This window comes from Coregonus clupeaformis, chromosome 8 (genome assembly GCF_020615455.1).
Source record: "Coregonus clupeaformis isolate EN_2021a chromosome 8, ASM2061545v1, whole genome shotgun sequence".
Taxonomy (NCBI): domain Eukaryota; kingdom Metazoa; phylum Chordata; class Actinopteri; order Salmoniformes; family Salmonidae; genus Coregonus; species Coregonus clupeaformis.
Genome location: NC_059199.1, coordinates 65681190 through 65696634, shown reverse-complemented (window position 1 = coordinate 65696634; position 15445 = coordinate 65681190). Strand labels below are relative to the sequence as shown.

Sequence of the window (15445 nt, the reverse complement as noted above, 5' to 3'; positions counted from 1 at the left end):
TCTTCTGTATACCCCCCTACCTTGTCACAACACAACTGAATGGCTCAAATGCATTAAGAAGGAAATAAATTCCACAAATTAACTTTTAACAAGGCACACCTGTTAAATGAAATGCATTCCAGGTGACCTACCTCATGAAGCTGGTTGAGAGAATGCCAATAGTGGCAAAGCTGTCATCAAGGCAAAGGGTGACTATTTGAACCTCAAATTATAAAATATGTTTTGATTTGTTTAACACTTTTTTGGTTACCACATGATTCCATATGTGTTATTGCATAGTGTTGATGTCTTCAATATTGTTCTACAATGTAAAAATAAAGAAGAAAAAAATATATTTTTATATTCCGGTCTCTGACATTGCTCGTTCTGATATATGTATTTATTTTGTATTTTTCTGGATGTGTGTATTTATTTACTTATTTTTCTCTCTGTATTACTGCACTGTTGACGCAAGAAGTACTGTAAAAGCATTTTGATGCACCTGCGATAACATCTGCAAATCTGTGTTTTCGACCAATAAACGTTGATTTGAATGTACGGCTAACTCATATTAGTTAAGCTAAAATCAGGTTAGGTCATTGATCTGAGCGTGTGTTGTAGTACACAAGTTCACTATATTTGCTCAATTAACTGAATGTGATTCATGGTACTGATTTTGTATCATGTTAACTCATGTTAAGTACGTTTAAATCAAATCAGGTCATCGATGTGAGTGTCTGTTTACTGGGTACACAAGCTAGGCTTACATTTAGACTTGGCTAGTTAACGTTTTTAGCTAATGTTCAGAGAATTGACTCTAGTAGTCCAGCCTGAGAACGAAGTTGCGAAACTCAAGACTATTCAGCCCCACAAAGGCCTAATTTTAAGTTTAAATGTTTTTGCTGTTACTCAAAATACATAAATGATGAGCTCTGCAAAGTCTAAATGGCTCAAAAAGGCTTAGAATAGAAGGACCCATAGTTTTAAACCGGGTTGAGTTTTCAGACCAAATGGGCCTTGTTTTGGCCGAAGTGCTTGTTATGTTAGTGCATTCCGGTGTCCATGGTCTACGTGGGGGTTGGAAGCCCTGCGGCTCTCTACAAACCAACAGGAATGTGTGACGAGCCAAATAGATGGCCATTTTGGAGATGAATAGCGCAGATACCATGGTCAACCCTTGCCATCAGCAACTGGGTAACTAGAATTCACTGTAGATGTTGGTTTGGAGTGAGGGTTTTACGAGACAGGGTTTGATCAGTGTGTTTGTGCGGTGTGCGTGTAGTGTACTGTGTAAGTGTTTTGTATACAGTCTCACTTCAACTGAAGTGTTAAATAGGTCTATTATTCTAAGTAGGCTACATTTTCTGCTAATTGAAAGTTATTACTTATTAATAACATTGATTAAGTATTTAAAGCAGTATTAATTTTTTGTTGCGTGATTCTACCATGTACAGAGAAGAAAAGAGGCCGGTGAATGTGGGTGGAGGTTATCTATGTTGCTGCTTTAGCAAAATAGCTCATTATCCCGATGCTAGTCATAGAAAACTGTGTTTGTGTGTGTCTGTATGTGACTCACTGTGTGTGTGTGTGTGTGTGTGTGTGTGTGTGTGTGTGTGTGTGTGTGTGTGTGTGTGTGTGTATTGGGGAGGAAAATGATTCCTTTTTGTGTTTATCCTTAATCGGATTAGTTGCGATTTAGAGTGCTGTGTAGCCTGGCACAATTAGCCCGTTCACCCCAGCGACAAATCCGGGATCAGGTCTGCCTATCACAATCCTAACCTTAATTATTACGAGGTGATAAACAAGACTGGCCCGGATCTGTCCTTTTTAAAGGCAACTTTCACAAACACCCACTCAGTGAGTCCACCAGTCAACCATAGCATTATGTCACAAATCGGCTGACCAGCTAAAATTCCTGGAAGCAGTTAAAATAATTCAGATCAAAACAAACAACAGGAAATGTATCGCAGTTGAGTAGCCAAACACTTGAAAGAAAAAAAGTTCCGGTACACGTCTACTGTTAAAAGCGTGGGTGCGTCTCAAATGCCACCCTATTCCCTAAATAGTGCACTACGAGCCCTATGGGCCTTGGTCAAAAGTAGTACACTATAGGGAATAGGGTGCCATCAGAGATTGTGGCTTTAAAGCTGACGATGAGCACAACTAAATGAGCACCTAGCTAAATAATGTGCAGGTATTTCTCTTCTTTTGCTGGCCTTTGTTTCACCCTGCTCCTGTGGAAGTTTGTTAGATGTGCCTCCACTATGTACTGATGGCTTACAAACCTTATTTTGTCTCTCCTGGTCTAATGTTCACCTTGAATTCAACACATACAGTCACTACTACTAGTACTAGTACTAGTACTACTAGTACTACTAGTACCACTACTAGTACCACTACTACCACTACTAGTACCACTACTACCACTACTAGTACCACTACTACCACCACCATGCAATCACTACTACCACTACAACTTACACTGCCATAAAAAACATTTGACGTAAAATAAAAAGATAGCTCAGCTGAAGCAAACACACACATTTGTCTTCAGGAAATTGACCTCTTCGCTCTTCTCTCCTCCAGGCCCAGATAGCCTTCCTGCAGGGCGAGAGGAAGGGCCAGGAGAACCTGAAGAAGGACCTGGTCAGGAGGATCAAGATGCTGGAGTATGCCCTCAAACAGGAGAGGTGAGGACCACATTACACTCAACTACACCTCACCTTCAGTCTTTACCCTAGGGACGGGCAACTCCGGGGGCTGAGTGAGTGTCTGCTGGTAGATTTGTCTCTTTTGCCCACACTTGTACCCTTTTGACACTATCATGACGAACCGTACTGTGCAGGCTTGAGTATTTTCCTTTCACATTGTCCTGTGCAGTACTGTTCCAGAACTACGGGGGATGCTTAACCAGGCCAGGGCAGTACAGGTCAATTTGGCTCGATTCAGCTCCGTAGTGTGAAAGGAGTGCCAGTTTTCCAGGTCTTAGAGGCCTCCATGACTGGAGTCACCCGTCTCTGCTAAATACTGTCTGGAATATGTCAACATAGCTATACATCACATACTGCATGCAAACATAACTGTAGGCACCTTGTAATTCTTGAAGCATGTAGCAGCGGTATGCTCCCTATGATCCAATACATTTTCATAGACCCAAAAGCCCAAGAGGGACTCGTCTCTCACTCAATATGTTTCCACACAACAACAGACAGCTATACTGTAAATTGATGTCTTACTGGAGGGAAATCCAACAGTGTTTTCTCAGGACCAGAATTGAGAAACACTGCCCTAGGAGTATCACATGACACACTCACACACACACAATGTGGAAATATTAGCATTGAGACATTACTATTTTATCCCATCACATACAGTGCCTTCAGAAAGCATTCAGACTTATTATTCCACATTTTAGCCTGAATTCAAAATAGATTACATTTACATTTTTTCACACACATTGCATTTACATTTACATTTTAGTCATTTAGCAGACACTCTTATCCAGAGCGACTTCCAATTAGTGAGTGCATACATTTTTCATACTGGCCCCCCGTGGGAAACGAACCCACAACCCTTGCGTTGCAAGCGCCATCCTCTACCAACTGAGCTACAGGAGGGCCAATACCCTATAATGACATAGTGAAAGCATGTTTTTAGAAATGTTAGCAAATGTATTGAAAGTGAAATAGAGATCTCTTTTAAGTAAGTATTCACATCCTTGAGATGTCACTACAACTTGATTGGAGTCCACCTGTTGCCAATTCAATTGTTTGGACATGATTTAGAAAGAAACACACCTGTCTATATAAGATCCCACAGTTGACCGTGAATGTCAGAGCAGAAATACCATGAAGTCCAAGGAACTGTCCGTAGATCTCCGAGATATAATTGTGATGAGGCATACAGTTGAAGTCGGAAGTTTACATACACTTAGGTTGGAGTCATTAAAACTCGTTTTTCAACCACTCCACAAATCTCTTGTTAACAAACTATAGTTTTGGCAAGTCGGTTAGGACATCTACATTGTGCATGACACAAGTAATTTTTCCAACTATTGTTTACAGACAGATTATTTCACTTATAATTCACTGTATCACAATTCCAGTGGGTCAGAAGTTTACATACACTAAGTTGACTGTGCCTTTAAACAGCTTGGAAAATTCCAGAAAATGATGTCATGGCTTTAGAAGCTTCTGATAGGCTAATTGACATCATTTGAGTCAATCAAGGCCTACCTTCAAACTCAGTGCCTCTTTGCTTGACATCATGGGAAAATCAAAAGAAATCAGCCAAGACCTCAGAAAAAAATGGTAGACCTCCACAAGTCTGGTTCATCCTTGGGAGCAATTTCCAAACGCCTGAAGGAACTACGTTCATCTGTACAAACAATAGTACGCAAGTATAAACACCATGGGACCATGCAGCCGTCATACCGCTCAGGAAGGAGACGCGTTTTGTCTCCTAGAGATGAACGTACTTTGATGCGAAAAGTGCAAATCAATCCCAGAACAACAGCAAAGGACCTTGTGAAGATGCTTGAGGAAATGGGTACAAAAGTATCTATATTCACAGTAAAACAAGTCCTGTATCGACATAACCCGAAACGCCGCTCAGCAAGGAAGAAGCCACTGCTCCAAAACCGCCATTAAAAAAAGCCAGACTACGGTTTGCAACTGCACGTGGGGATAAAGTTCGTACTTTTTGGAGAAATGTCCTCTGGTGTGATGAAACAAAAATAGAACTGTTTGGCCATAATGACCATCGTTATGTTTGGAGGAAAAAGGGGGTGCTTGCAAGCCGAAGAACACCATCCCAACCGTGAAGCACGGGGGTGGCAGCATCATGCTGTGGGGGTGCTTTGCTGCAGGAGGGACTGGTGCACTTCACAAAATAGATGGCATCATGAGGAAGGAAAATGATGTGGATATATTGAAGCAACATCTCAAGACATCAGTCAGGAAGTTAAAGCTTGGTTGCAAATGGGTCTCCCAAATGGACAATGACCCCAAGCATACTTCCAAAGTTGTGGCAAAATGGCTTAAGGACAACAAAGTCAAGGTATTGGAGTGGCCATCACAAAGCCCTGACCTCAATCCTATAGAAAATTTTTGGGCAGAACTGAAAAGGTGTGTGTGGGCAAGGAGGCCTTCAATCCTGACTCAGTTACACCAGCTCTGTCAGGAATGGGCCAAAATTCACCCAATTTATTGTGGGAAGCTTGTGGAAGGCTACCCAAAACGTTTGACCCAAGTTAAACAATTTAAAGGCAATGCTACCAAATACTAATTGAGTGTATGTAAACTTCTGACCCACTGGGAATGTGATGAAAGAAATAAAAGCTGAAATAAATCATTCTCTCTACTATTATTCTGACATTTCACATTCTTAAAATAAAGTTGTGATCCTAGGATTAAATGTCAGGAATTTTGAGTGTAAATGTATTTGGCTAAGGTGTATGTAAACTTCCGACTTCAACTGTGTGTGTGTGTGTGTGTGTGTGTGTGTAAAACATTTTCTGGAGTGTTGAATGTTTCCAAGAGCACAGTGGTCTTCACCCCACTCCTGAGAAAAAGGCACATGACAGCACGCCTGGAATTTGCAGAAAGGCACGTGAAAAACTCTGAGATCATAAGGCAAAAGATTCTGTGGTCTGATGAGACAAAAACTTAACTCTGGCCTGAATGCTAAGCACTATGTCTGGAGAAAACCAGGCACAGCTCATCACACGTCTAACACCATCCCTATCATGAAGCATGGTGGTGGCAGCATCATGCTATGGGGATGCTTTTCAGCAGCAGGGACTGGGAGACTGGTAAGGATAGAGGGAACAATGAATGGAGTCAGATACAGGCAAATCCTTGATGCAAACCTGCTTCAAAGTGCAAATGACCTTTAGGCTGGGGTGAAGATTTACTTTCCAACAGGAAAATGACCCCAAGCATACATGCAAAGCAACGGTGGAATGGCTTCAGAAGAAGAATGTGAAAGTCCTTGAGTGGCCCAGCCAAAGCCCAGACTTTAATCCCATTTGAAAAACTGTGGAAAGACTTGCTGTTCACTGACACTCCCCATCTAATTTAACAGAGCTTGAGAAAATCTGCAATGAAGATTGGGAGAAAATCCCCAAATCCAGATGTGCAAAACTGATACAGACATACCCAAGACGACTCAAAGCTGTAATTGCCGCCAAAGGTGCTTCTGCAATGTATTGACTCAAAGGTGTGAATACTTATGTAAATTAGGTATTGTGTGTAGATAGGTGAGGGGGGGGGGAATCAATTTAATCCATTTTGAATTCAGGCTGTAACACAATAAAATGTTTAATAAATCAAGGGGTATGAACACTTTCTGAAAGCACTGTACCATACAGGATAACCTGCTGCTCATGCACACATGTACACAAACACACACACACACACACACACACACTTCCGCCCTGTTGTGCCATATTGTAACCACTTGTCCCTTACACAGGATTATGTCACGTTAAACACATACACACACACACCGTGGGAAAACGCAGCACGAGGCGGCGCCGTGTTCCCTATAACCACATTCCCACGGTCATGTGCTGCTCACACACCTTATCATGGGTAACGCAGCATGGCGTCACACCCCTCTTCCACCTGTCTGCCACCATAATTACATATAGGACATATAGAGTCATTTAATAGGATCTTTGTCTGCCACACACTACCAGGTGACCTGCGGATTAGACTAGAGTGACTACATGGGAGACTCGGACTGGTCATGTGGTTTGGATGGCTGAAACCTAGCCTGGAATCCAGACTCTCGAATGCTCCGTTTCATTTTTAATTCCAGGCTAGGAATCACTGGTGAAACGGAGTATGCCAGTTTGGAGTCCAGGCTTTAGCCATCCCAACCACATGTCCAGTCTCCCATTATCAGTTTGGATTACAGGCTAGCTAGAGCCTCACTCTGAGTCTTAAACCTACGGAGTCTGGTAGGGTGAATGAAGGAATGAAGAGAACCTGAACGACATGGTCTTTCTGAGAACCCCGGGAACAAAATGTTCCCTGCTACTCCACGTCACTCAGCCACCCTTTTCTTGCTCTCTCGATCTCAGTCTTATTCTCTCTTGCTCTCCTTTGCCCGCTTCTCATTCTGTTTCTCTTTCTCTCTGTCGTCACTCTTTCTGTCCTTATCACACTCTCTCTCCTTGTCCATCCTTCCCCCTCTTTGACCCTGCACGTCTCCCATCTCTGTTTCACTTTCTCTGCCCTCTTCTCCTTACCTTTCTGTTCTCCATCTCTTCCCTTTTGCACACTTTCCTTTTCTCTCCCTCGCTCCCACACTCTCTTTCTCTCCCTCTCTCCCACTCAATTGAGCATGAGTCATTCTGCATCATTCTGAGTTCCGACTGGTATTATACGTTTCTCTCTGCCTTTCCATGTAGGAGAAACCTTGAGCATCCAACCTACAGTTTATTTCAAATCAAACAGTCTGTCCGTTCATATTGGAAAGCTAACATTGCATTGTGTATCTGTATCAGTTTGCACCTACTGTGCGTAGTGTTGGCATTTATTGACTTATGCCGAAGTACTTCAGTTATGTGTAATTTCCTTCATCTGCATTCTGCACTAAAATGAAAGAACTAGGGAGTAAAAAAAGTATAAATAGTTTGAGAGAAGCATCCACAATACTACGTTCACCTGTCCCCTGTGTACAAACCCATGCAGATGGAGAGGAGATGAATCGAAGAAACTACATTAGACTACTAAGCTCCACCCCTGTAGCCTGGTCCAAGATCTGTTTGCGCTGTCTTGCCAACTCCTATGGTCACTGTCATGTCAAATCATGGGAGTTGGCAAGACAGCACAAACGGATCTGGGACCGGGCTATAACTCCTGGACTGTGGCAAAGTCAAGGGCTGCGTTCCAACTGGCACCCTATTCCCTACATTGTGCATTACTTTTGACCAGAATCCTAAGGGCCCTGGTCAAAAGTAGTACACTAGAGAATAGGATGCTATTTGGGATGAGGGCAAGGTCACCCCCATGGTTAGCAAGAAGGGTTTATTTTTAGTTGTCCCCCGCAATGAAATCGGGGAGAGGACTGTGGATGTGTGTCCGTCCGGTAGTCACATGCGATATCTCAGACAGCACTAACCCGATTTATACAAGAGAGTGAAAATGCTAACTTTGAAAGGTCACGCCCCTCACCCTGTTTGACCTAAAGTCATGAAATTCAGTACATAGGTCCCTCTCCTTACAAGGAACAAATTTTACTCAGGGACCCATAAGGTCCGCCATGACGAATGTTCCGCCATTTTGAATTTTGTGAAAAACACTTAAAACGCTACTCTTCTGGCATCGAAAGACCGATCTGCATGAATCTTGATATGTGGCATCTATGGACAAAGGCTTCTCAATGCATTGAATATAAGTTTTGTAGTGCTTAGGTTGTTATGAGTGTACTGATAAGTAGACAACTTTGAGGGGGGAAAAAACGTTATGTCGGAGCTGTGCCTGTTGTGCACACGCGTATCTGCCCTCTCATTGGCTAGAATGGTCCCACCTGATCTTGCCTCTTCCCGACTGCCTTCTAGTCTGAGTACCAGTCTCTTTAGCTAACATTCCACTTCTTGACACTCCTTGTCATTGCCAAAGAGACTGCCCTTTTGGCAATCTCAATGTTCAATATGCGCTGGATTTACGGCGGAGTTGCTCATTGGTTGTTGTTCACTCCACATGTTGTCATTTTCCATGACAACATGTGGAGCCTCAAATAGAATTTGACTTTATAACAAAGTCAATAACAAACATTTAGCTGTTAGCTGGGCAAGTTGTTGTATAAGATGTTTTGTGGTTGGAATTGCAGTCTTTGGCACATGACATGGAGTACAGGGAGTGGATTAGCTAAAGAAACTGTTACCCAGGCTAACTGCCTTCCATTTTTTTTAAATACATTTATTTTCATTGTTAGAGCGGCCACTTAAGTATCTGGTCAATATAATGGATCATCTGTGGTCACACACGATAACTGAAAAAACCAGAGACACAACATCGCGAGACCTCCGGGAACGCTTGCGAAGCAGACTAGGTAGACCAGGCTGGGGTTTGGGGTTTGAGAAGTCAATGAGAGAGGTGAAAAAGTATTCCTTTTAGTTGTTAATTTTATCAAAATCTAAAGGCACAACCTAGATGTCTTAAGTATTTGAACATTTTAGTGAAAGTGACAAACTGACACGTTTTTGTTGTTGTCAAAAACAACTTTATATCGAAGGAGTGCATTTGATTTGACGGCCTGCACATGCGCAGTTCGTTGCGAGATGACCGTTAGACCCAATGACGTGTTTCTGCACTTGAGCTTAGCAAGCCAACATCGCCATGACATCGCCTACAAGTGTGATCTGGGATTTCTATTGGAGAAACAGTTTTCCCTTCCCCCAATCCTTACCTTAACCATTAGTGGGGGAAATGCAAAAGTGACCCAAGATCAGCGTCTTGTTTTGAATGACTTCTCCTGGTAATACTGTTACTGACAAAAAGAGACCTTTAGTTTTTGGGGCTGACGATAAGTGATGATGACGATGATCTTGATGATGGTAATGAGGACGATGGCGATGATGATAAGAATCACTGGAAATTAGCATAAGCTATGGTGTGATGGTGCAATGCAGTTGACTGTTTTACATTCAATGTGTCAATGTTTTAATTATAAATCCCTATGTAAACGATTTGAAAAACAAATGAGTTAAATGACGATGATGATGGTATTGATGAAGACAATGATGGTGGTGATGGTAATTTTAAAGTGATCCATCATCCCCTCAGTGTCTTATTCTCTTATAGAATTATCAGCACTCCACTCGCCTAATCCTCTCTCCTCATGGCCTTTGTTTGTAGTGATTCGATGTTTGAGTGACACCAAGTCAAGTCAGTCTAGTCACAGTCTAGCTAAGCAAGTTGAAGTTCTCATTAAAGTGCATCTTCCTTCACAATAGGGCACCCATCCATGGCCTGGAATCAAAAAGCCTGATCTGGGATCAGTTTTGTATTTTAGATTATAAGGAATGGACGGGGGGGCCTGATCCTAGATCAGCACTCGTACTCTGAGATGCTTTATGAGTACAGGCTGAGATATAACACACTCATCTGGCCGACCTATAAAATATGTAGTATATAGTTTGTGTGCTATTTAGCCTATCTTCCCAGTCCCGTGTACCTCAGTTGGTAGAGCATGGCGCTTGCAACGCCAGGGTTGTGGGTTCGATTCCCACGGGGGACCAGTATGAAAATGTATGCACTCATTAGCTGTAAGTCGCTCTGGATAAGAGCGTCTGCTAAATGACTAAAATGTAAAAATGTAAAATCTTCATACTGTACCGTCTTTGACAACTTTTTGGGGAGTTCTCTTGTTTTGGATGACCTCTGTGAATCAATCTTGGGCAAAAGAAACTCATGGCTTAATATCCACTATTACATTTAGATTAATATCAACCCAGTGAATGAACAAATGTAGCATCCCACCCACATGTTCTTAATATAATAATATATGTAATTTACAAGACACTTCTTCAAATGTATGTATGAAGCCAGTTAATTTACAGATACAATCAACAGTGAGATGGTTATCTTGTGTTAGATCATTAATGAGCTGTTAACTCACTGTGGCTGCCTTATCATTAAAGCTTTTTATTTATCTCTCTTTCTCCTCTCTCTCTATCATTCTCTATTATTCTTTCTTTCTCTCTCTTTTTCTCTTCTTTCTTTTCCTTTCACCCTCAGGTCAAAATACCACAAGCTCAAATACGGAACAGAGTTGAACCAAGGAGACATGAAACCTCCCAGCTACGATGATTCCGGTAAGTTCCACCTCTTATCTTAGGACCAACCGGTGTCGTTGACACCACTTGTGAGTCCTACATCGTAAAGCGATCTTTTAATGCCACAATTACAATTATTAATAAAATATTTGTATGGCTCCTTTCTCAGACCCCTAGTGCTTTACATATTCAAGATAACACAATGTGTTCACACACACTGTAGACATAGATGGAATACATTTAAAAACAAAAATGCCAACAAACAAAAAAACGCAACCAAATAGCACCTAGGTTAGTGGTTGTAAATGAAAGCATGACTTTGCAGATCTCATCAGCAGTCATCACTCATGATGGATGACAACCGCCTCGATTCGGTCTTATGTAGCTAATTTTGAAATTGTGTTTTTTACATTGGATAAAAGTAGAGACTCCGAGCTAGAATATGGTATATGATACACTGCAGTTGAGGAACAATGGGAAAGTAATTCTGCTTTGAAAGTTGATCAACTTGTAACCCCACTTTTGAGAAAATGGCCCTTGAACGTTTTGGTACCCCTACTGGAGAGCTCTTCTGTCATCTACAACCATTCAGCATCGTTCACACCCTCTTAAGCCTTAGCCCCACCCATCTCTTTAAGGATTCACATGTGAGGCCATGTGCTAAACAGAGTGAGTAGTTTAGTAAACAACCAAAGATTTCAAGACTAAAAGTAGTAGCCTACAATAAGGAAAAACTCCAGGTAAAAATACACTTCATCTAGTCCTTGGCCTATATCCTAATCTGACTTTGGTGCAGGTCATGTTGTTCTTCACATTACTGTAAGTTTATTTGTCACATGCTAAGGATGCAGAAGATTTAAACGGTACAGTAAAATGGTTACTTGCATAGTAGCAATATCAACACAAAAAAAAGTGTCCAGATATAAATATTTTATAATTATTAGATTACATTTACCCGACACACTTGTCTAAATGTATGGATTGTGTGAAGGAAATGCTGTAACCACCCCGCAGCCACATCTAGCTAAGTGGATGGGTCACTGTTGTCTAGACATGTACACATGTTCATGAAATACAATAGATGGCCGTAAACACCCCAGACACACCTGGCTAACTTGATGGGTCATGTAATCATCTGGCGAAGTGGAGTCTTTTGTTTAGACATGTAGGTAGCATAATCCCAATTTATACTACCACCAATACAAACATTGTCATAGCTGTAGTATGAATCTGCATGTAGCTAAAGAGCTAACCAACTAGGTTCAATGTTAGCTAGCTACCATTAGGCTATAACTAGCAATGCAAATGGATTTCTGATTCGAATAATAAACAGATCATTCGCGTAACGTTAGCTAGCGAGCCAGCAAGCTAAAGTTCGCTAGCTAGCTAACAGTACGCTTTAACTTACAATGAAAACAACTTTCTGACAAAATTAGAAACTTATAATATCAGAAAATGTAGTTAGACTCTTACCCGTATACATGGATGAACGCTTCACGGAAGACTGGAACCATTTAACTCAGTTTTGTTTGTAGCTATATCTTGTTTGGCCAGCGTTGTGTCAATTCACTCTGGTTCACACTGACCGTGGCGTGTGCAGAAAGAAGCCCATCACTTTGATAGAGCCTGCTAAATTCAGGGCATCAATGTTGTTGAGAAAAGTAGCAAAACTTTTGTAGTTCTCGATGGCTAACGTTATCTTTCAAAAACGGCGCAGTAGAAATTACTATCAACACATACTGAGCAGTTCACTTTATAGACATAAGCATGCTACATGGCAGACAATCCAAACTCATCTCCTGGCATGTACATCCCATCCATTATCTCAGCCAATCATGGCTAGCGGGAAAGTTCCTATTATTTTCTGTGGCTAAACCAACTAGGCTCACAATTTAACAATTGTATTCGTATTTATGGATGGAATACAAGTTTGTTATTAAAGCACATGAAGGTTCACATGTTCCAGAAGGCATTTCTGCCCCAAAACGCATTTAGATTAAAAAATAAATGTTTTTGTTCAAATGCCTCTCCTGTGAAGTAGTGACGTGCAACATATGCCTAGTTTCCTGAAACGAGTCACATTTGTGCATGTCAAATGTCACAATACTGACATGTTTCGTTCAGATGTACTATATGCATTCTGACAATCTAACCTGGATTGCACCATGTGTCCTGACTTGTGTTTCAATTGGAATTTTGGAGTGAAATTGAATGCAGCATATGTACTGTAAGTATTTCAGTCCATGCTTCAATACTGTGGGTGGAGCCTTAATAGCACAGTGCATCTCTTTATCTCTCTCTCTCTGTCTGTGTCTCATTCTTGTCTCCCCTCAGATGAAGGGAATGAAAACGAGGTCCCGAGCCCCCCCAACAGTAGTCAGCTGGGTTGGAAACAGGGACGGCAGCTACTCAGACAGTGAGTGCAACTCACACACACCTTTTTGTCTTGTCTTTGCATTTGTTGTCTTAATGGTGCCCTATGGCTGTACACTTAAGTGCTTTGAGACCTGGTGACCTTCTGATCAGTAGGTTTGCATGGGGCGGGAGTTTCGGCTTTCCACGGTGACATCAACATGTGGAATATTGGTTAATAGACCAATAACAAAGAGAGTTACAAAACTCTCTGCCAATAACAGCTGGTTTTCAGTGTCAAAATTCTTGCTGGATAAATAGTTTTTTGCTAAAAAGCAATTTTTGCCAATTTTTATGGAAATGTATTACAGTAAGGTACTTTACACTGAACAAAAATATAAAGGCAACATGTAAAGTGCTGGTCCCATGTTTCTTGAGCTGAAATAAAAGACACCAAAAATGTTCAATTCACAGAAAAAGCTTATTTCTGCCAAGATAATCCATCCACCTGACAGGTGTGGCATATCAAGAAGCTGATTAAACAGCATGATCATTACACAGGTGCACCTTGTGCTGGGGACAATAAAATGCCACTCTAAAATGTGTGGTTTTGTCACACAACACAATTCCACAGATGTGTCAAGTTTTGAGGGAGCGTGGAATTGGCATGCTGACTGCAGGAATGTCCACCAGAGCTGTTGCCAGAGAATTTAATGTTCATTTCTCTACCATAAGCCGCCTCCAACGTCATTTTAGAGAATTTATCAGTACGTCCAACCGGCCTCACAACCGCATACCACGTGTATGGCGTTGTGTGGGCATGTGGTTTTCTGATGTCAACGTTGAAAACAGAGTGCCCCTTGGTGGCAGTGGGGTTATGGTATGGGCAGGCATAAGCTACGGACAACGAACACAATTGCATTTTATCAATGGCAATTTGAATTCACAGAGATACCGTGACGAGATCCTGAGGCCCATTGTCGTGCCGTTCATCCGCCGCCATCACCTCATGTTTCAGCATGATAATGCATGGCCCCATGTCGCAAGGATCTGTACACAATTCCTGGAATCTGAAAATGTCCCAGTTCTTCCATGGCCTGCATACTCACCAGACATGTCACCCATTGAGCATCTTTGGGATACTCTCGATCGACGTGTACGACAGCGTGTTCCAGTTCCCACCAATATACAGCAACTTCGCACAGCCATTGGAGAGGAGTGGGACAACATTCCACAGGCCACATTCCACAGATCAACTCTATGCGAAGGAGATGTTGCACTGCATGAGGAAAATGGTGGTCACACCAGATACTGACTGGTTTTCTGATTCATGACCCTACTTTCTTTTTCATATGTATTCCCAGTCAGGTGAAATCCATAGATTAGGGCCTAATGAATTTATTTCAATTGACTGATTTCCTTATATGAACTGTAACTCAGTAAAACCTTTGGAATTGTTGCATGTTGCCCAGAAACGATTTGATATTGCTATAAAACGGCTGCATTGGGCCTTTAAATGCAATCCATTATAATCTATTGTTTTTAGCAGTGTGTTTTTATCCCTGTGCAGCTGTGTGAAACTCCCTAGCACCTCATTTCTGGCTGGGAGCTGCGTGGCAACATGGACAATTGATATTATCCTGCATCTGGGCTGTCACAACGACCACTGACTCAATAGGGAAGGCCTCTGGGAGTGGGTGACTGTACGCCACCAGACTGTCTGTGTGTGTGTGTTCGCATTTGTGTGTGCTCTTGTTTCTTTTGACCATCTGTGTGTGTGTGGCTGAAGCCATAGGGCACCACCATCAGCTGCAAGTGTCTGTTTTAAGACAAAAAGCCTTCAAAGGGAGGAAAATCTTCTTAATGGAGATTAAGAGCCTAGGTATGAATAGAGTAATGGAGTAATCCCCCAGAGACTGGGGGGACGTGTGGAGCGTCAGACACACACACACACACACACACACACACACACACACACACACACACACACACACACACACACACACACACACACACTGAGACACAGAGACACACACTTAGACACATGCTCACACACACACACACACACAGAGAGAGAGAGCGAGCGATATACACATGTTGAGACACACTGTGTGTTACTCTGAGCATGTGAGTGCAAAGGGGTGTGAAAGCTGTTAAAAGGCTTGTACTTGGGTGCCCTCTGGGTGTCAAAAGTAGTCAGGACATAGAATGAGCGGAAGGGGGATACAGAGAGTGTGTGCGCCTGCTTGTGTGTCTGTGCATGCTTGTGTGTGTGCGTGTGTGCGTGCGTGGGTAGGAGTGAGACATATGGAGAAAAAGGAATAG

At 42.1% G+C, this 15445-nt stretch overlaps 1 protein-coding gene across 2 annotated transcripts in view; it reads left to right on the top strand.

Moving 5' to 3' along the window:
- Window positions 1-15445, top strand: part of LOC121572390 (striatin) — a 66019-nt gene that overhangs the window by 31262 nt on the left and 19312 nt on the right. For both annotated transcript variants that reach the window (XM_045222153.1, XM_041884447.2), the window contains exons 2-4: window positions 2566-2669; window positions 10731-10807; window positions 13103-13184. In XM_045222153.1, the coding sequence (XP_045078088.1) occupies window positions 2566-2669; window positions 10731-10807; window positions 13103-13184 (263 nt within the window). The remainder of the gene's footprint in view (window positions 1-2565; window positions 2670-10730; window positions 10808-13102; window positions 13185-15445) is intronic.